Source organism: Lissotriton vulgaris, chromosome 10 (assembly GCF_964263255.1).
Source record: "Lissotriton vulgaris chromosome 10, aLisVul1.2, whole genome shotgun sequence".
Classification (NCBI taxonomy): Eukaryota; Metazoa; Chordata; class Amphibia; order Caudata; family Salamandridae; genus Lissotriton; species Lissotriton vulgaris.
In genome coordinates, this window is record NC_141698.1 from 414,907,238 (window position 1) to 414,930,312 (window position 23,075).

At 46.5% G+C, this 23,075-nt stretch overlaps 1 protein-coding gene across 2 annotated transcripts in view; it reads left to right on the forward strand.

The window, feature by feature from the left end:
* The window catches only part of NUBP2 (NUBP iron-sulfur cluster assembly factor 2, cytosolic), a 190,236-nt gene extending 186,000 nt beyond the window's left edge, over window positions 1-4,236 (forward strand). For both annotated transcript variants that reach the window (XM_086941247.1, XM_086941246.1), the window contains one exon: window positions 3,814-4,236. In XM_086941247.1, the coding sequence (XP_086797373.1) occupies window positions 3,814-3,959 (146 nt within the window). In that variant the 3' untranslated portion in view covers window positions 3,960-4,236. The remainder of the gene's footprint in view (window positions 1-3,813) is intronic.
* Window positions 4,237-23,075: the final 18,839 nt, after the last annotated feature.

Below are 23,075 nucleotides of genomic sequence, written 5' to 3' on the forward strand. Positions count from 1 at the left end.
TGACATGACGCCTGCTACATATCGGTGTAGAAGAAAATGTCTCATTCGAGTAATGTTCAAAGGAAAACACTAGTTTGAAGTGCGTGTGAGCATGTAAAATGTCCTTTACAGTTCCTGTGAAAATCATGAACATTGCTGGGCAAGGAAATACAATTCATTAGAATTGTTGACATTACATGGCAGGTATTGCAATTATAGTGTACGTTGCTGCAGCCGGTGCTGCTAATAATATCAGTGTTCTTTCTTTTTCCAATGGGCTGTTCAGTTATGTATAAGAAAGTACACTTTGATCCCCGAGGGCCTGTGTTGCTGCTTATTTTCCCTGGTGCACCTCAGTTTTGCCTAAGCTCCTGGAGCAACTGAGTAAAGCTCTTTGATGCAGCAGAATTAAACATCTGGGTGCAGGTCAGTTGAGTTTGTGTTTAGGTGTCTGCTATGTCATTCCAGTGGTTGCTACTCAGCCAGTTCGATTGATTGCTGCTCAACCATTGCCCTCCGGGTGCTACTCAACCATTGCCCTCCAATTGCTACTCAACCATTGCCCTCCGGTTGCTACTCAACCATTGCCCTCCGGTTGCTACTCGCCCATTGACCTCCGGTTGCTACTCAACCATTGCCCTCCGGTTGCTACTCAACCATTGCCCTCCGGTTGCTACTCAACCATTGCCCTCCGGTTGCTACTCGCCCATTGACCTCCGGTTGCTACTCGCCCATTGACCTCCAGTTGCTGCTCACCCCTTTCCCTTGGGTTGCTACTCACCCCTTGCCCTCGGGTTGCTGCTCACCCATTGCCCTCAGATTGCTGCTCACCCATTGCCCTCGGGTTGCTGCTCACTCATTGCCCTCGGGGTTGCTGCTCACTCATTGCCCTCGGGTTACTGCTCACTCATTGCCCTCGGGTTGCTGCTCACTCATTGCCCTCGGGGTTACTGCTCACCTGCTGCCCTTGGGTTGCTGCTTACCCAATGCCCTCTAGTTGCTGCTCACTCATTGCCCTCTGGGTTGCTGCTCACCTGCTTCCCTCAGGGTTGCTGCTCACCTGCTTCCCTCGGGGTTGCTGCTCACCCGCTGCCCTCGGGTTGCTGCTCACCCATTGCCCTCAGGTTGCTGGTCACCCATTGCCCTCGGGTTGCTGCTCACTCATTGCCCTCGGGTTGCTGCTCACCTGCTGCCTTGGGGTTGCTGCCCTCTCATTGCCCTCTGGTTGCTGCTCACTCATTGCCCTCAGGGTTGCTGCTCACCCGCTGCCCTCGGGGTTCCTGCTCACCCGCTGCCCTCTGGATTGCTGCTCACCCACTGCCCTCCGGTTGCTGCTCATCCACTGCCCTCCGGTTGCTGCTCACCCATTGCCCTCGGGTTGCTGCTCACTCATTGCCCTCGGGGTTGCTGCTCACTCATTGCCCTTGGGTTGCTGCTCACTCATTGCCCTTGGGTTGCTGCTCACCCATTGCCCTCCGGTTGCTGCTCACTCATTGCCTTCGAGTTGCTACTCACCCATTGCCCTCAGGTTGCTACTCACCCATTGCCCTCAGGTTGCTGCTCACCCATTGCTCTTGGGTTGCTGTTAAGCCATTCCTACGAGGTACTGCACATTTGTGGCCCTGGTGATTCTTCTAATTTGTGGTACTGTATCCTAGTTGTACTACTGGTGCTACAGATTTTTCTTGCTCCTGCTCGTCCCCTGTGCAGAAGTTCATTAATGCACTGTGGTGCTATACAGTTTTCCATCATGAATCTAGTCAATATGTCATTGGGGCTGTTGAATTATCCTCCTTTTGTTGCTCCCATGTAGTTATGAATTTAAGATTTCTGTCATCAATACTTAAAGAATAATATTCATTACAGACAGTTACTGAGAGTGGTGCCTGCCATCAGAGCATGTGATATAAATCAAATACTAGTTCTATTTGGCAGCATTAGTTCTCTCAATCCCTTTTTTCCTTACTTTGTTCTGATATTGTGAAAATTTATGGTTTTAATTTCTTGCAATGGTCTAAATGGCAGACTGGCAGAATGCAAAATAAAAACCAAAATGCTGGTTGGATTAGAGATGTCACCATTGTTTCTCAGAGCTTATAATATACAAGACATAAAGACTCTTGGCGTCTTGAACCCTTTTCAAGTGGATGTTCCTTTTGAATAGTGTACAGTGAGTTCACAAAGCAATCCTGGATGAATTTCGGATAATAGTTGATGGTGGCTGTGTCTTGCTTTGGTCCTCTAGTCCCTTCTACACTTGCAAGCTTTAGCCACAGCATTCTACTAGCAAGGCTTGAGGACATCTTGAACTGGATTTCTTTCTTCTTCTCCATACAATTCAATGCTTCATTAATCCCAGCGGCATATCACAAGGCCAAGTCCCATGCACTCTGGTGTCTCTAGCAGCTTTTACTTAGTCTTTTTGGTCCTTAACTTGAAACTGAAATCTTTGGTATCCATGAACCCTTTTGACTGCTGACAATCAGGATAGTGTTATCAATTAACATTGTGCAATTATATCTAACTGAGGCACAGATTCAGGGATGGGAGCTTTTCTCTATTGGATTTCCATTCTGCTTGGCTGGAAGTCTTGCGACTGCTGCTAGCCTCATCACTTTCCATAGCACTGTATGAAGCCTATTTGGAAAAGTATGAAATTACTGAGATTTCTCTTAATATACCACAGCGCATAGAGCTCAGATGATCATCATCTCTACCCTGGATATGTCAATGACTTGTACTTGATGGTGCTGTTATTTTTAGTGTCCCCAAAATGCAGCAGTTGGGTTGATGACCAGTACCAATATCCAAAACCATATCTCTGCAACTGTGGTCGTAATCATCGGATGCGAGTAGAGAAATGAGAATGATTCAGGGACCCTTTTTTCACTGTGCTTTTGTTGTAATTTAATTACCTGTGTTTACCTGTGGCTTTAGGATTAGAATGCCTTTATACAAAGGCATTCCAAGCGTTCCAAATGTATTGTCATCTGTGGTGGTGTTCCATTCGCTGGCAGTTGCTTGCTGACTGGTGAAGGGAGAACCACGTCTGAGAGTCACTGGCTTTATTATTAAAGGCCTTAAATCGTCACCTTGGTATCCAGCTTTGTCACTAGAGGTTTCCAGAGGGTAGCACAGTATTTCTTTTCAGAATTCTGTATCCCAGCGAGCAAGCTTGCACCTTGTCCACATTAATTTGATCAGTGTGGTTCATGTTGTTTGTAGTAAATTATGGAGTTTGTTTTTCTTTACAGGCAGTAGTATTTGTCGCAAAATGAAATTGAGAACTTTTTCTTTTTTGCACAAAGAGTTTAAATCCGTATTTTACCATTCTGAATTATTTAAAAGAATATATATTTTATTAAGTTCGAAACAGTAAATACCAAAAAAAAAACATCCCACAAATGCAGTGTCTCCCTCCCATTTCCCACCATTCTGAATTATTTTAATTGTATACAAATTGTAAAATAGATGGTCAGCTCCAGGAGGGTTACAGTGAGATTAGTACACTCGAGAATTATCTGTAAGTTAAGGTAACATGAGCGGGGCGGAAAGAGGGTTTTCCATCTTTCAGAGTTTATGGTAAACACCATGTCATCAAGGTGAAATAGCGCTGTCTGCCATATGGAACTTATAGTTATCACATGACAGACATTCACAAGAGTTTAAGAGGGAAATTTAGAAAGTACACAGTAAAGAGAATACACAGCTATCGTTATCCATTGCTTGTAGGTCCATTCCTACAGAGTTGTCACAGCCTTGGAATGAATAAATAGAGTAGGTGACTAGACGTTTAACTATCCCAACTGTTAACTCTACTCTTCATTGTTGCAGGTTGTGTGCCTCTGGATCCACAGCTTTCCCAGAGTTTGGAACAAGGCAGAGACTTCATACAGGAATTTTCCAAGAGTGCTGCGTACCCTGCCATCAACCACATCACACAAAAAATACTGCAACAGGCAGAGCAGCAGAACTCTTGATGCATGGCCACCAGCAGGACAAGGAAGCTAAGAAAAATAAATGATGTTACCAGTGATTTACAACAGTGCGAGGGAGCCACTAGCACTGTCACAATCTGTACATGGAAGGCAGAGCATACTGAGAACTGAACAAGGCATGTTGAGGTAGCACAGTTATTTACACTGACCAAAGATCAAAAGGTGCAATGCAACATATTGGTTCTGAAAGTTCTTCCACACTTGTATGTAGCAGCTATATGAGCATAAGAGATGAACAAAATAAAGATTTTGCTTACTATTTTTTGTTTGACGGTGATGTAGACTTCCAGCCTGAGTTTTTGTTACTCAGCTCCCCAGCTTCTTCCTTTGATTATTATTATTCCGTATTCTCTCCATTCTGTCATCTCTCCATTCTTCTTTGCTCTCCTGCTTGTTTTTTCATTTTTAGGTTTTGCCTAAACAGTCCTTGCAAAGTCTTTTGTTCTTAAATGAAAAAAGAAATCTTAAAAGGGGCTTAGAACCTGCCCCTTACTTACCTGAACATACCATTTGTTGATTCCAACGTTGCTCTAATTTACTAGCTTCTCGTTGGCCAGCAAGTCATCTGCTTTCACTTCCTGCTTTTTGCTTCCATGCTGTTACTGAAGCTTGGAGCAAGTACACCTTCCAGACAGTGGCTACTGGCCAGTGTCCTTCCACTGGCTACTTCACTCTGCAGTAAAGTAAGTAAAAACAAAGTACTATGGCACAGTCATTGCTGGTCGCACCATAGCATTTAATTTTTTTTTTACTTTAAGTCATGTTGCACATATTTCCGCGCTCCTGTGCAACATCTTTAAAAAAACATTGACTCCGCCGATAGGTCTTATGTAGGCAAAAACTATTGTATTTGCTAATGCTTGTTAGATCTCGCAGACAAAGAGCTTCAGCTATCTGTTGGCAAACGTACCTTTGTGAGGGCCACTAGAATTATCTGGCATTTTAGGACCAAATTATGCTGGAGGTTTGAAAATATGGTGTCCCACATAAAGGCAAATTATACAGCATAACGTGGCACAATGTGTAGTAATATTATTTTGTCATTTTAACAACTATTCATATTGTCTGGGCAGTCGCCAGTCTTCGGTACTAATTAACCCCTAAATACAGCAATCAGCAGCTCAGCTGTAAGGATCTTCCTTTGTGTGAAACTAATTGTAGTACTTATTTTTGATAACTTTTGATCTGTGTTAAATAGAAGCAAACATTGATGCAACCACAGAATTGCATAATTCCAGTAGGCTTGCCTGCTGCATTTGATATAGACTAGAGGGGGCTCTGGGTTCCACCCCACCACTTACTCATGATTTGATGCCTTTCTCGTCTCATTTCGCTGCACCTGATTTAATGCCTTTCCTCCCTATTCTTGTTGGAGCCGCTGTAAAGTCGGAGACCATATGATTCCAGTGGAAATGTATTTAAAGTTGAAACATCAGATCACAGCTACAAGACACGTCCTGTCCACGTCTCCTCGCTCCAGTAGCTGTCTTCTCCAAGTTCCACAGAACAGAACTTGGAATATAGGGAACGTGCATGAAATAGAAGAGAACCTACAAAAATAAGCACTACTTAATACTATATGTAATTATACAATATACATAATAAAATATAGAATAAATAAATAATATAAATAACATAAATACAGCACATCTTTCCCTTTTTGTGAATTAAAAAACTCATTTTCCACAGGTACACCCTACACATCCTTTTCACACACAAAATCCTCCAACCACATCGGTCTGACACTTTCCCTCCTGTTACCCTTTTCTTCTGTTCCTCTACAGAAACCCCCTCAACTTCCTTCTGTTCCTCTACTGTAACCTCCTAAGCTTCTGTCATTCCAGCTTTATCTACCTCGACCACCTCTGCACCTCCTTCCTCTATTTGCATGTTATCACCATTGCTTGTGCATTCCTCTTCCCTTTGCACATTACAACCATTTCCAATTACTATAGCCCCCTCCCTGCTCCCATTAAACACATCATCATTAACTACCTTATGTTATGGTAATAATTCTTCACCCAAACCCCTGAAACGTTTCTTGTAAAAACTACTGTTCCCCTTGAGAACCGCAATTCTTCAATGGTTCCAGACTTTTCCAGCACTCAAAATAACTGCATTGCGCAATACTTTAGATACCCGCAAAGGTTCTGAAAACTGACTCTCGCTCTTTTTTTACCTTACATACCCTCACAGATTCTACACTTCCTGAACCCCTCTTGTGGTTAAAAGCTTCTTTATATTTCTGATGCCTATTGATAGTCCTTTTTCCGACCTCATCAAACGCTACTTTAATATCAGCAGTCTGCAATAACCACTCTGCATTGTACATCGTTCTTGGTCCACTCGCTCTCATTACTTCAAAATGAGACACTTCCATGTACTTCATGGATAGTAGTTATATACATACACAAAGTTTTAAAAACCTGGACCTCCCAATCCTCCCCATTCTAACATGCTAATTGTATGGCATTCTTCAAGACTTTGTTAGATCTTTTGATCGTGCCATTACCAATAGCATTATACCTGTCCTCTCAAAATACTTTTTGGCTAAATTAGACATAAACTGTACACCATGATCCCTAATAATTCGAACAGGTAACCCTTCATCCACAAACATTTTGTCCATAAACCGCAGCACTTCTACAGAATCTATGTTCTCTACAATTTTGATAACTGCCCATCTAGAAAACACATCAATCATAGCAGTGATATACTTTGAGGGTGTGCCATTAGGACCCATAATGTCTATAGCCACTGTGTGCCATGGTTTCTCTAGAATGATTGGCTCACACATGTTGGTTCTCAAAGTCCTTAAAGATTTGTTAGAATTGCGCACACCATGCAGTCTCTGACCATTCTCTCCGCACTCGTGTCTGTACCTGACCACCAGTATAATTTCTTCACTCTTTGTTTAGTCTTCACGTACTACAATGATTTTCGTGGCAAAATGTCATTGTGCTGTCTCTAAGCGTGAGTGGAGGAACTCCTCTATCATCCTGGAATCCTGTTCCATGAACTACTGACAGTTCATTCTTGATTTTCCCAGGACTGCCTTAAATTCTTAAAAACGCCAGATTTCCTTGGCCAACCTTGTACCACCCACTCAACGAGTTGTTGTAAATTCCCAACCGTGGCATATTCACTTCTCCTTGTCTTTTCTTTCACACCGGAAACACCTTCATCAGGAATTAATGCAATTTGTTACTCATCCCATTCATTCTTGTCACACTCCTGAATGTCTGTTAGCATGCGATATATAAAATCTGCCATCACATTGCTTTTTCCAGGTACATACACAATCCTATAAATAAAATCTTGTACAGTTATTGAAATTTTCACTATCCTAGCTGACACTTTATAAAGACCTTCAGTGGTTAACAGTTTGACAAGGTGTTTGTGGTCACTCCAAACTGTGCATGGCTAGCCCAAAACAAAAGATCGAAAATGTTCCAGGGTCCACACACATACAAGGGTTTCTTTCTCAATCACTGAGAATTTCTCTTCAGCAGATGACAAAGCACGGGAAATAAATGCAATTATGGCTTCTTCACCATTCTCAACAACTTGCGACAAAATACCACCCAACCCCTTATTGCTTGCATCCACTGTGACCACATTCTTAAGATCAGGATCAAAACAACTTAATACTGGTGCTAGTACAATAGCATTTTTATGTAATTAAATTCCCTCTTACATTCATCCGACCATAAAAATTTGAGTTTACCTTTGAGCAATTGCCCAATCTTATACACCCTGCTTGAAAATCCTTCACCAAATTTTGCATGGAATTTCACCATGCCCAACAATGACCTGACTTTATAGTTGTTAGTAGGATGTGGGGAATGCTGGATGGCCTCCACTAACTTAGGTGTTGGGGCTACTCCATCACCACACAGAACATACCCAAGAAAAGTCACTGATTGCACCCCAAACTTACATTTGGAATGCTCGACTGTGTAGCCATTCTCCTCAAAAGTACTTAGCCCCTCTTCCAAAACCTTGTCATACTCTGACCTATCACTGCCAAAAGGTAAAATGTCATCTTGGGAGAATCTTACTTTTGAGTGCTCTCCAAACAGTTGATGAATGAGACTTTGGAAGATAGCTGAAGCCAAACTGAAGGGTATCTTCTTATATTGAAAGCACCACGTAGATGTAATAAATGTTGTGTACTGATGCTCTCCTCTTTAACCAAATCTGGTATTATGCGGTTGACAAATCTATGGTGGAAAACCACGTAGCATCCTTTATCTGTGCATGTATTTCCGAGATCTTGGGTGAGGGAAATTTATCAACCACAATATTGCTATTTAAATGGTGCAAATCAAAATTACTCCGTCTTGCCACAACCACTGGACAGAGCCACTCAGCGGATTCAGTCAGCTCTATTATATCTGCACTAACCAATTTCTCTAGTTCTTTTTCTACCTCTTCTCTGAGGAGAATAGGAATGTTCCTTGCTTTATGTGTTTTTGGACAGACATTCATTTTTAAAACAATACGGTGCACAAAACCTTTTAACATGCCAATTTCTTCACTGAAGACTTCCCAATGTTTTCCTCATCATCAAAAATCATACCAGGCTCTCTATGGAAAAATAAAAAATCTAGAATTTCTCTTCTATCCCTTCATAGACCTAAATCGAATGGTGGTGTCAATTTCTTTGACTTTCGACTCTATCACAAATCCTTTTCTTTTCGTCAAGCTTCACGTTGGCTCTCATCTGAATCTTCGCCCTTTTCTCCTCTTTGGCTCTGTATTGAACAATCTTTCTTAACGCCCTTCTCTTTTGATGAGATAGTACGTTTCTCTCTTCGTCGCTTATCTCGTGTGAATCCTTTTTACACTTACCCCTCTGGTTTAATTCACTTATTCTTGTACACAACAGACCTATTTGTTGGACCTCTTGGAGACTTAAGGGTATTATATGGATCCATCAGCTTTTTGATGGTGTTTAGCATGCTCCTTCCCCCATTTACAACTTCACTTTCATTGTCCTCGGTCCTTTCTATTTCTACAGAAGTATACTCTTCTTATGGAAATTCTTTTTTTTTTTTTTTAAAGACCTTTATTATACATTTTCGAAAGACACAGCTATACGCCTACAACCCAGGGGCCGGCGGCAGTCTGCACATCAATGGTAAATAAACACAGCCTTTTAGCCGACAACCCTGGGGTCCGGCGGCGTAATGAAGTAGGGCGTACACAAAACTACCATATCCTTGTAAGGCGGTACTGGCGGTCAGTTTTCTTTTTTATATTAACTAACCAATTGAAAAAAACAATGAAAGCGGAGTCAAAAAGCAGTCACGAGCACTACAGCACAGTCATAAGCTAAATATAGGTCAAGCCAATCACTTTTTACCGTACAATCCCACCCGCAGGTCCGATACGGGACATAGCCAGTTCAGCTGTAGGAGAGTCACATAGTTCCCCCCGGTAAGCATTCCAATGCCCCCATTTCTTGTCCCACAATTTTGGGCATCCTCTAATCTTGTAAACTGTCTTTTCCGCAATCATACACCGATCCATTTCAGCCACCCAGCTCACCACCAATGGCCTGTCAGGCGATCCCCACTTAATTGCTATAGAACGCTTAATCAACAGGAATCCCAATGTCGCCCACTGGAGCTTCTGAGCCGTCAGGTCGTTGGCCCCCCAGACGTTAAGGATACACTCTCTGGGCGTCGGCAAGAGTGGCTTACCCAGGGATCTGCTCATTTTCCGAAGTGCCCTGCCCCAAAACTGTTGCACCACCAAGCACTCCCATAAGATGTGGTAGAAAGTGCCAGGGAGGCCACAGCCGCGCAAACACAAGGCATGTAGGCGCCTTCCAATCTTGGCCAAGGTAAGGGCGGACATGTATGCTCTATGGAATACATTCAATTGGATTAATCTAAACCTATGGCAGATAGCCGATTCTCTTGGGGACATAAAGGCAGAGCGCCAGTCTTCCTCATCTAAGGGACCCAGGTCAGCCTCCCAATTGGTCCGCAGAGATTGAAAGGGGTCAGGAAGGTTATCACACAACTTACGATAAGTGAGGGAGATAACTTTCTCCGGGAGAGGTTCCGACAGTAGTCTGTCCTCCAGGGGAGAAGTCACCGGCAAGGTGGTAAGGTCTGGGACTGCCGCAAGAATAGCATGTTTAATTTGCAAGTAACGGAAGAATTCAGTGGGCGCAAGGGCTTATTTAGTCTGAAGATCATCAAAGGTCAGCAGTTTTCACTTACGAACAAGGTCCCCCAGTTCCGAAATCCCGATCGTATCCCATCTATCAAAGCCCCGAAGGAAACAGAGGGAGCCCAAACTTTGTGTTGACCACAGAGGCGTAGCGAAGGTGAGCCTGTCCGACCACCCCAAACATTTATTGGCCCTGTGCCAAATAGCTACTGTGTGTGTCATCGAACCCACATATTTAGATCTAGCAGGTTTACTGTATAGAGCTCCCAGGTATCCCTGTCGACCCGTATGGCATCTGTCCAAGGGGAAAGCCGGGTTCAAGGGCGAGCCGTGTAACCATTGGTTAACAGCCACCAGCTGCGAGGCCCAATAATAGAGGCGGAGGTTGGTAGAGCTATGCCCCCATCATACCACCCCTGAAAGAGTTTACATAGGGCAATCCGAGCGGCACCCCCATTCCAAAGTTAAAGTCGGAGCTCGCTCTCCACCGTCCGGAAATATGAATCTGAAATCAAAAAAGGGCAGTTCTGCAGGACATATGAGAAGTGTGGGAGTGCCAACATTTTAAACAGTGCTGCCCTGCCTGGGAATGACAGCGGGAGTGATCGCCAGTGGGCAACGTCGCTTAGGAGTCTACGCAGGGGGCCCAACAAGTTGCGCTCGTAAGACACCTTGGGATCGGGTGTAATGAAAATACCTAGATACTTAAAACCTTCAGTGGCGATTGCAATGGAAAACCCCCTGGGCAGACGGGGCGGAGGGCCATGTAGCATATACAGCACTGATTTGTTCCAGTTTATAGAGTAACCTGAATACTTCCCAAAGTTGGAAAGGACATGGAATAGACTATTGACAGAGGAGCGGGGAGATGACACGTATATTAGGATGTTGTCCGCATATAGGGAAATCTTATCTACAACATCCTCCTTCCAGTGCAGGCCTCTAATGGAGTTATCTGTGCGGACCCAGTGAGCCAAGGGCTCCAGAGTAAGGGTAAACAATAGTGGGGACAGGGGGCAGCCTTGCCTGGTGCCCCGATGAAGTTGAAATCTCCGAGATGTGTGATTGTTGACTCGGACTTGGCCCCACAGGTACGTATACAGAAGTCGCACCCAACGGATGAATTGAGGTCCAAAGCCAAAGCGGCGGAGAACCTCGAACAGATAGGGCCATTCGATCGAGTCGAACGCCATTGTGGCATCGAGTGACAAAATGGCCGCGTCTTGTTGCAGAGTAGAGCGGCGACTCAATACGTTATGAACCCTTCGAAGATTTAACGCTGTGTTGCGGCCCAGAAGAAAACCAGATTGGTCATCATGCATCAGGGAGGGGAGCACTAGGAGAAGGCGATTGGCCAAGAGTTTAGCGAGGACCTTAGCCTCTGCACTGATCAGGGAGATAGGCCGGTAAGAGCCACAGTCGATGGGTAGCGGGCTTAAGTAGGACCACAACGGAGGCCACTCTTTGAGCGAGTGGGAGGACCCCGACCTCCAGACTTTTTGCGAACATATTCAGGAGATGAGGAATAACGTCAGGGAACATGCCTTTAAAAAATTCGACAGGGACCCCGTCCGGGCCCATAGCTTTGCCGAACTTAACGGCAAACAATGCCGTAGTTAGCTCCTCCGCCGTGATGTCTGCGTCTAGGGCCACCCTATCTGTGTCCGAAACCGTTGAAAGGCGCTTCTCGTCCAGAAGATGTCTGGACTCGTCAGAAGTGTAGCCCTCGCCGGCCGTGTAGACACGTTCCAAATGGTCGGCAAAGGCCTCCGCGATGTCTTGTGGGTCTATTACCGTAGAACCATCCGGTTTGGTTAAGGACGATACCCATCTGGACCCCTGGTCACGGCGCTCCAGCCAGGCAAGCGTTTTCCCCGCACTATCCCCGTATTTGTATACCCGATGGCGCGTATGAAGGAGCCGGCTTGCGCCTTCTCCTGCGACAAGGCTTTATAGACCAGTTGCTGGGCACGGAGTTTTGGTGCAGTAGCCTCCGATGGATTCGCGTTATGGGACTACTCAAGACTGATGAGTTCAGATTCAGCCTGGAGGACCTGCTCGTCATGTTTCCGCAAGTGTCCCATCTTAAGGGCCAGTGCCTCTCCCTTTATCACCGCCAAGTAAGCCTCCCAGAGTGTGACCGCCGATTCGACGGACCCAACATTTTCAGTGAAATAGAGTTCGGTGCGTTCATGCAACGCGTCTCTCATATCAGGGATTAGCATTAGCCAGGGGCTAATGATGATCGGGCCTCGCGTCACCTGGCGATTATAGGTGAGGTCCACACTAAGTGGTGAGTGATCTGAGATGCCACGGGGGAGGCCTCTCGGCCGAACAAAGCATCCGACGTCCGCAATGGGGCAGAATAAATAATCGATGCGAGAAATGCTGTTGTGTGCATTGGAGTAGTGTGTGAAATATGGTGTGTCCGGATATCGAAGGCGCCATATGTCCTCCAACCCCATGGCATGCGCAAAGTCTGCTAAGTCCGAGCTATGGCGATGGGAGCCCCGCTTTGGTCTGCGGTTTAAGTCATCGCACATTGTTGCATTAAAGTCACCTCCTATCAAGAGCGTGCCCGGAGAGAGGCCCAACAGTTGAGCACCCAACTCCCTGAGGGAATCCCCGACCAGCGTCGGCGGAAGATACGCTGAGATAATGTTTAGGGGGCGCCCTTCCCAGGCGGCTTCAACCAGCGCAAACCGGCCCAGGGGGTCCGCCCAGGTCCGAGTGTGGGTAAGCGCAAGAGTCTTTTTGATCAGAATCCCGACACCACGGGATCCAGAAGAGAAACCTGCGTGGACTAACAATTTGTACCCTCCCCTCTGGAGCGCCTGACAGGTGTTGCCCACCAAATGCGTTTCCTGCAGTAGGACAATGTCGGGGGAGTGGCGTCTGAGCAATTGAAGGACCACGCTCCTCTTTATTTTATGTCCTAAGCCATTAACATTCCAGGATAAAATGGTACGGGTTCTAGATATTGGTTGTGGCATGTTGGCAGCGTTGGTGGAGCTGATAGGAAGGATGATTTGAGAAGGGCCGTCCACGATGACTGGGCCCTAGGATGTCTCGGAGCGTGGGACTAAGAGGATCTCCGACCCCAGGGGAGCCCGTGGCCCATTGAGGAGGCCAGTCTGTCAATAAGGGACCATGGGCAGAATATCACAACTAAATAGGACTCCGCTGAAAACATAAAGAAGCAATAACACAGCAACAAACCTTTTCCTTGCCTCCCCCCTCTCCCCCCACCCTGCTTCCCTGCTCGTGGATCCAGAACTATCCACCCCCCAACTAGGCAGAGTGCCTGTCGCCCTCACCTCCATCATCGGGGTACCTGGTAGGCCGTTAACGCCACTCGCCCGACACTAAAAGCATTGTAACTGAAATACATGTGTAAAACTACAAATATACCACGTGCACTCTCACAAATTAGAAAGGTTACTTGTAAGTCAGCTGTTGAGGCCCGATCGGGGCCGGAGAAGGCCCTCCCCCGGAGCAGAGGTCCATGGAGTGTATTAGTCCTCCAACCCCACCCATAGCACAAAGCAAAAAGGATCAAGTGAGCAATGTCATACAGTCCTCTCAAAATATTCACTTCTTGACCAGGATTTGTCACTCCTCTTCATTACCCGGACTGGTGAATAGGTCTTGGCTGACAGGCAATTGATCTTCTCTCGAATGTTCTGCTGATTCCGCCCGGTCCCTGGGGGATTTCCCAGCTCAGCGCCATCCCTCCAGCCAGTCCAACACTTCTTCCGGTGATAGGAAGAACCATGCTTTACCATCCATCTCTACACGGAGTTTCGCAGGAAAAAGCATAGAATATTTAATGCCTTGGTTCCGTAGGGCCTTCTTGACCTCAAGAAAGCTGCGCCGTCTCGCCTGCACCTTCACTGTGAAGTCCGGGAATATCGAGATGCGAGTGTTTTCCAGGAGAAGCGGCGGACCAGATCTGGCTGTCTGGAGGATAGCGTCCCGATCTCGAAAGTTGAAGACCCTCGCTATGATGGGACAGGGCGGGCCCCTGGCCTTGGTTTACCTCCTGGAACCCTGTGCGCCCGTTCGATGGAAAAGTAGCTCTACAGTTGTTTGGGTTTAAGATGTTTCGTAACCAAGTCTTCCACAAATAGGTCCGCCGACGGCTACTCCATTCTCTCCGGAACTCCCAAAATTCGAACGTTGTTCCGTCGCGCCCTCCCTTCATAGTCGTCCAGCAGGTCACCCATTTGTTTCTGTTGTTGCTGAAGCTGGGCCACTTGTTGTTGAAGCGGAGAGGTGTCGTCAATGAGAGCCGCTGTTTTAACCTCGATGTCCTTAACCTTGGTGTCCATTTTGCGCAGGTCCGCCCGCAAGAGTGTCACCTCGATATTAACAGAGTCAATTCGAGTTTCCAGTGAGGAGCGAACTCCCGCAATCGCCTCCATGATGTCTTCCAAAGTAAGCGTCTTCGGTCCCTGCGAGGGGGATGCATTTTTTGGTTCGCCGGGGGGGCCGCGTCCTTATTGTCACCTCTGGAGGCCCAGGAGTTCTTATTTATCTGTCTCTGGGTCGAGGGCCTCCCTCCCTTGCTGGATGCCATCGTAGATCTTCTTGGGCGTCCGCGATCCAATGTGGCCTTAGATAATGGCCAAGTCTTCTACCCCAGGTCCGGCCGTTCCACCTGAGGCCAAGCAGTCCTCTCTCCCCAGAGTTCTCGTATGACCAAGTTGAGCACCCACAGGACCCAAAGGGGGGGCCAAGCCACCTCCACAACACTTTAGTTTGCAGATAGGCCCAACGCTACCTGATATGGTCGCCGCTCTCGGAGCTCCACCAGGGGGTCTCTCCCACGCAGAATCAGGTGCCGGGCGGGCGGGTAGTGACCAGCTACCACCTTGTCGTTTTGTGGCCTGAAGGCCCCAGCCTCCACCGGGACTTGGAGCGGGCGGCTCCGATCTGGAGTCACAGTGTTACCGGGCCCAAAGGTTCAGCTGTGGTGTTTATGGCAACCCAGGAATATTTGTCTCCTGCAAGTCGTTCGCACTGGCTCAAACAGCGCGATCTCCAACAGATGCTTAGAAGTCCCCTGGGCCCTCACCGAGTTCATTCCACATATGCAGCATCATACAGCTGGGCCGATCCAACAAGGCCTGACAACCAGAGCTCCAGCCGGGCAGATGGGCGATGGTCCGCTCCCGATTAACCGACGTGTTCCGGGGGGCCGTTGGAAGATCCGTGTCCCTTAGCCAAGTCGATGGGGACCGCGCCGGAGCCCTGGCGGGGGTAGGCCTTGAGGTGCCGGGTTTTTAGGAACCCGGTGGTGCCAGGGGATAACACCCGAAGACCTCTGAGTTCTCCCTGTTCCGGACCACAGAAACCAAGAGTCTTCTAGGTGAAGTCAGAGATTGAGTTTTATTGGCTGCAACCAAGTAACAAGCGTCCTAGAATTACAACAGCACGGGTCGTAAGTTCTCAGGAGACTGTTCGTTTTTACAGAACCAGCCTTCTCCTTATATACGGAAATAACAGCTGCAGGCAAGAATTCTTGAGTTTACAATACGGTCAAAGACATATTTTCACAATAGATCAAAACGCACAGTCATGTTGGCCAACCCATATTTTAGATGTCCAGTTCGTGACAGATGACCCAGCCAGGCCCAGAACTCCCATCAGATATCGATGATACCCCAATAAAACAGGGCACCTCCTTGTCGTAAAACTGGTCATAAACAAAGAACATGGACAGGTGTATGTGTATAGAAAACATGGCCTGTATGTAGTGAATGGTTTATGGCATGTTATGCATTGATGCTATCTTATTCGGCCACTGGGCGAGGAGCTGCCTAAACAGGTTTTGGGCTGGGGGCAGTGGAGTCAGTTTGGCCAGGTCATGGGGAAGTCAGCTAAGGTGGACGTGTCCTTTCAGATCAAGCTCGACCTTAATCGATTGACTTATATGAGGGCAAGCCTTAAGATGGATGCCGTTCACAAAATGGAGTCCGAGGGTTCAGAACGGAAACCATGATTTAGGGGTGTTAGCATCGCTCAATCACGACGCAAATGCATAGGGATAATGTCCTAATCATTACCGGTCTGCCGATACCAAATTCGTCATGGTACGATGATATTTTGTGACACGAGTGTTGGACCTCGGTACCGTTATTACAGCAGGGTCCAGAATCTCAGAACCACAGCCTTTAAGCCGGGACGTCGCGCGAATGACGTCCCGGCGGGCCGGCAGTGACCTCCAATTAGGACCGCTGTCTTTCTACGGCTTCGCGGACGCGGGGGGAGAACTCTGGCAGCCGTGGGAGGCCTCGGCGACGGCCGGATGAGAAGCGGTGGGGCAATACAGGGCAACAGCGGGTCCGGATACCCCCCAAACCTCCAAGGGCGATCAGTGTACAGATCGGAGCACCAGCGCAGCCTCCATCTTGCGAGCCCCGAGGGACCCTCCTTCAGAGGGCTCGATCTCAGGCACTGTGTCGCCGATCAGGCCAGCACTATCACCAAACGTGCACAATCAGTTATAGGACGGGGGTCTCCCAAGTACAAGGGAGTCCCCAGTCGTAAAGACGGATATGTTGGGCGGATAGTCGGGCGATGGCTGGGAGTCGCTCTAGCAAGCGACCATTCCCTCCGGCAGCTAGCCACGCCCCCCATGGAAATTATTCTTGATGATTATTATTCTCTACCTTCCTCAACTTCCCTTACTACCTCTCCTCATCTTCTTATTCTTCTTTCTACTCTTCCTAAAGCTTCTCTCATTTATAAATTCTTTTCTTCTCCTAACCCGGTCCCAAGTCCAAATTGGAATTTTCGTGGGAATCAGATCTGGGATGCATTTGGCCCGTTACCCTTTGGGATAAACTCTGGTCCAAATCACTGAAAATTTCTCGTTCTGCATCTCTCACTCAATCTCTCTTTTTTCTGTATCACAGACTTTATATTTCTTCTCTTTCCCTTTCCCGTTTCTCCTCTTCATCTGATTCTAGCTGTTGGACTTGTAAGCACCTAATGCTGATCTTTTACACATGTTCTTTTTCTGTCCCTCGGTTTCTACCTTCTGGAAACGAGTCTGGTCTTACATTGCTTGTATTTACTCACTCTCCGTTTCATACTCTCTCCCTCTTCTTTTTCTGGGTAGTCTCTCTGATTCCCTAACTCTCCCCTCACATTCACATGGTCTCTTTCATCTTATGCTTGCTCTTGCATTTCAACATATCTCCTCTAACTGGAAATCCCTTACAAATGTTTCCATACAGCATTGGTGGAATTCTTTATGTCATTTTCATAGGCTTGATGTCTCCTTTGCTTCCTCCTGTAAACCATTTCGTAATGTTGAATTGTATTGGTTACCTCTTACCACATACCTAGATCATCTAGCTCAAAAGAAACCAATTCTTATCAATTCCGAAAATTTTAAACCCCGTTGAATGATTTTACTCTCTCCTCCTTATGTATTTCAATACTGTTTTACAGTTTTTCTTTATTGCAATTGTTCTTCATATAGTATGCACTTTTAGATTGTTGATTGTGCTATTCCTTCCTTTGCTGTTATTTTCCAAAGCATTATTTTGTTATATCTTCTCTCATCCCTTTCCCCTCCCTCCTCCCTCTCACCTTAAAAATCCCATAAAATGCTTTTAGTTTACCTAGTTTGGCATTAGCAATGATGTACCTTTCATTGACTTGTATTCTTTATATTCTTATTTGCTGTTGTCAATGTTATTATTCTTATTCTTAATAAAGCTTTTCAAACTTAACAATCATACAGGGCTCAGGGCTATTCGGCTCAATGATAATATGTAATCGCCCTGGTCTCTCCATCCTAGCACAGAAGGACCGTTTAGTGCTATATACAATTTGCCAACAGATTTCCTATTCTTAAATCTGAACGTTAAAATTATGTAACCCAGCAAGTCTATTTCTTTTCCAGAAAATTCTTCTGGACTAATGTTCGGTTCCAACAGGTTATTTCCTAGCTTCTTTTGAAATTTAGAATAACAAATTTCTTCATTTACAATAATAAAGTGCGACCCTGAGTCAGCATACATTTGCACCTGCACCCCACCAATAGTCATTATGCACAGGGTTTTTTTCTTGTACACCCACCCCCCTGAATTGCTATTATTGTTCAAAACACATAAATCCTCGGACCCGGTACCCGCATCCTACTTTAGGGAGGTAGAGGCCCTCCAGAGACAGCTTATCCAGTATTAGGGTATCTTTCATAGATTCACATGCATGAATCATTCCCCGTCGTCGGGATGGGAGTCCCCGGTTCATAAATAAAGTAATGTCTCATAGACATATATACATAGTAATGGGCCTGAGGCCTTTCCTTAGTAACATATCCATGTCTTTTTGTGAAAAGGACCAAACTTTGGCAAAGAGCCAATCAGCTTTCACCACCCTCTGGAACCTTCCTGGAAGGTGCTCTAGTCCCTCAGATTTTCCACTGCATGTCGTGCTAACGGAGTCTCCACTGAGCTGTGCTCCGCTTTCCTTAGTTTCTGGATTTCCAGTACTTTTTTCATCAAAATCTCTTCATCTTTGGGGAGTTTTCAGGTTACTCATGGCTGATACTCCTAAAAAAGCCCTTTTTAGGTCCCGTACTTCATGTGGTAAAAAGAGACTTCATGTGGATGACCAGCACAAGGACTCTGTCTATTGCCTCTACCTGGATCATTCTTCAAAGGACTGTAAGGTATGTCGTACCATTTCTACAAAGACCCTCAAGGTTAGGGTGGGACGCCTCTTAATTTGGCTGCAGAGGCTAAATGATTCAGACCAAGCAGTATCTTCTGAAGAGTGAATATTCCTTCAGGACTTCTCATTCCTCTCAAAAGAGACCTAGGATAGCCTCTCTAGGTCCTTTATCGCATCCACCTCAAAAGAAGATACATAAAAAGTCTTCAGAGGTGCAATCCAAGGTTTGACCGGCAAAGGTTTCTCCTCAGGAGACTGTTCCAACCTTCAAGAAACCGGTTTCCACCTCGTCGACTTTGCCTGTTACCTCGTCGATGACGACCATATCTACTTCTGTGGCATCTTCTGCATTATCCACGTCGACGTCGACCACTTCATCGTCGGTGGCCGGTAGGTCTATCTCGTCGACGATTAAAATAAAGAAATCGTCAACGTTGAAACCGTCGACGTCCATTCGATCGCCGTCGACAAAGATTTCCTCGTCGACATCTACTTCGTCGTCGACGACGGCATCGTCGACGATACCACCGGTGACACCCGTAGACGTCCCACCGTCGACGGGCTCGTCGACGGCAGCTGAACCTACCTTGCACAGTGCATATGCACATCTTAAAATTACTAAACGCACACCGAAACCGGCCTTATCTTCTCCAAGCCGAGTCCAGTCTTTACCTCCTGCCCACCTCCTGGAGGAGGAAGACTCTGATGACGGCAGTCTGTTCAAAACTGCTACCAGCCCATCTGAACTTCATGTTAAATACCACAAAAGCTCGGACTATTATGAACATGAGCAGGAGGACCAGGTGGATTACCATGAGGAGTACCATCCCCCTCAACCTCCTATTGTTTGCCTGCCAGCGACTCTGGTTTCTGACCTCCAATTCCTGATTTCTGATTACAAACAGAGGTTTCCATCTTCGGTTACGCCTCCACCTCCTCCAGTGGTCTCTCCACCACCTAGACCTCGGCCTTCACCTCTGGTAATACAGCCTGGCCCTTCTACCTCCCAACCTCCACCTTCCTCGGATGATGATGAGGAGGAACAACATGAAGGGGAACTTCAAGATTCTCAATCAACACACAATGAATGGGACGATCATGTAATTCCCTGTCCGGCATCCCCTGTACCTACTCAGGCTGATTCACCCCCTGAGGATATCGGGGGCTTCCACAATATCCTTGAGAGAGCGGCTCAGCTTTTCCAGATACCTATGCCGTCTCACCAACAAGACTGTTTCCTGATTTTAAGGAACCATTCAAAAAGTCTGTCAGGTCTATACCTATCATCGACTACATTTGGGACCAGGGTGTTAAGATTATGCAAAACCCTTCTTCTTTCCCCCTGGTGCTGAGTAGGCTAGACAAGAAATATAGGGCTCCGGACACCGCTCCAGCTTGCCTGACCGGCCACCCCAAACCTGACTCTGTTATCACACAGGCTGTGCAGCGGAAATCTAAAAATCTATGTCCGCATTAACAGTGCGCGCTTCCTACTCTTTGGCACTGTTAGGACTTTATAACCGACAAATGTGGGCAGACATTGCCCCATACCTTGGATCCTTGCCGGAGGAGGCAAAGGAAGAAGCGAAAAAGATACTACTAGAAGGCGAACGCTCGGCCTCTGAGATCATCGATTGTGCGATGGATATCGCATCTACTGGTTTTTGCCAACTGGCGGGGGTTGCGGTGTTAAGACGCCAGGGTTGGCTGAAAGCGACAGCATTCAGTCCGGAGATACAAACTAAAGTCCTTGACATGCCTTATGACGGCCAGCTTCTCTTCAGCACACATATTGATGATGCTCTTCAGGGCATTAAAAAGGATACTGGTACGGCTAGGGCTTTGGGTACCCTTCAGTTCAAAACCCTTCCTTTCGTGGCTCAAGAGGGAGAAGACAATCTTCTACGAGAGGAGATTATCAACACTACCGTTCCTCTTACTCTTCCAATCAACAATATCGACCGCAATACCAGTAGCGTCAACAACAACAACAGTCGTCTTACACTAAGTCCTTCTTTCGAGGGAAAGGAGGTAGGCAAAAGGACGCAGCTCGACGACAATGACTTCTCTCTGCCACAGGTCTCCACTTCCTTTCCACCATCCAGGATTGGAGGAAGAATTTCTCATTTCCTACACAATTGGAAAAAGATAACTACAGATCGATGGGTCCTGCAACCAGTTCAGTTTGGACAATCACTGGAGTTCATAGAATACCCTCCCCAGACCCCTCCTCGTCCAATGCTCCACAAGAATGTGCATCTTCAGCTCTTGGAGCTCTCACTAATGCTCCGGAAGGGAGCTATAGAAAGAGTTCCTCCTGGTCAACTGGGCAAGCGGTTCTACTCCTGTTTTTTCCTTGTCCGAAAAAAGGAGAAGAAATGGAGACCTATACTGGACTTGAGGAGTCGCAACAAATATATAAAGAAACAGTTGTTTTGCATGGTTTCTATTCAAGAGGTGCTACAACTTCTCAACGCAAATGAATACATGGTGTTTTTAGACCTTTAGGACGCCTATTTTCACGTCCCAATCCACCGGAATCACAAAAAGTTCCTCAGAATCGCTGTGGCGGGCAGACACTACCAATTTCGGGTCCTGCTTTTCGGCCTAAAATCAGCGCTGCGCATCTTTACGAAATGCCTGTCTCCAGTGACCGCATATCTCTGGCAATGACATCACCAAGTCTTCCCGTACTTGGATGACTGGCTTGTCAAGGCACCTTCTCTAGGAGGCTTGACCAGGTCCCTCAATGCCTGTCTTCAGCTTTTCAACCGCTTGGGTCTCACTCTCAATTGGGACAAGTCTGTCCTTCAGCCTTCCCAGCTTATAACTTTCTTGGGCACCATTCTCGCCACAACCCAGAAAAAAGCTTTTCCATCAAAGGAGCGGCAAAACAAACTCATTTCTTTAGCAGCTCGCATAAAATCCAAAAAGTCCATCACAGTACGCCTTTTCAAATCTCTGCTTGGCATGATGTCTTCCTGCATCCTGTTAGTCCCGCACTGTTGCTTTCATATGTGCCCTCTCCAAGAAGCTCTGTCAGGTCAATGGCTCCAGTGTACAGGATCGTTCGACAATGTCATTCGCATTACCTTTCACATGGTCAAAGCTCTACAGGGGTGGATTCAGCCTCAAAACCTTTGGCTAGGCTTGCCTTTCTTGCTTCCAGCTTCTCCGCATATCATTACAACAGATGCGTCTCTGGAAGGTTGAGGAGCGTTCCTTCAGGAGCTCCGGATAAGCGGACGGTGGTCCCCTTCCGAGCGGAAGCTACACATAAATCTCCTCGAGCTGCGAGCTGTCTACCTAGCCCTTCTAGCTTTCCTCCCCTGGATCAAAAATTCTCTAGTGCTCATGCGGACAGACAATACCACGACAATGCACTATCTAAACAAACAGGGTGGGACCCGTTCCCTGACGTTATCTCACGAATCGCAGAAAATCTGGAACTGGTTGCTTCTTCACAACATTTCAGGGAATGCCTTTTCGATTGCATTGTTCAACATCTTTGCGTACGCATTTCCTCCATTTCCCCTGATTGCCAGGGTCCTCAGGAAAATGAAGGCGGAACATTGCACTCTTATCTTGATAGCTCCAGTATGGCCGCGCCAGCACTGGTTCACGGAACTTCATCTCCTGTCACTGGAACCACTGATCCCGTTGAGGCCGCTTCCATCTCTCCTCACAATGAACCAGCAGCAAGTCCAACATCTGGATCCAGCATCACTCAAATTATCTGCTTGGCTCCTGAGTTTAGTGAATTCCATGGCCTAGACATCCCACCGGATTGTAGGGCTGTTCTAGCTCGGACTCGGGCTGACAGTACCAACAAAACATATTCCCTGAAATGGAAGAGGTTCTGCATCTAGTGCAAATCTAAAAAGATACACCCTCTCTTCTTTTCCGGAACAAATATTGCCTTACCTTCTTCATCTGGCAAACTCAGGTCTTGCACATGCTTCCATTAAAGTTCACTTGGCAGCAATATCTTGCTTCAGAAGATCCTCTGCAGGCCCTTCTCTTTTGTCTAATAGACTAATTAAACAATTTCTTAAAGGCTTAGTCAGAACGTTCTCTCCAGTGAAGACTTTACCTCCTACCTTAACACAACTTAGCACAGTTCTTGCTCAGCTTATGAAACATCCTGTTGAGCCGATACACAGAGCTGATCTTAAATATCTTTCCTGGAAAAGGCCACTTCTACTGGCTCTTACTTTGACG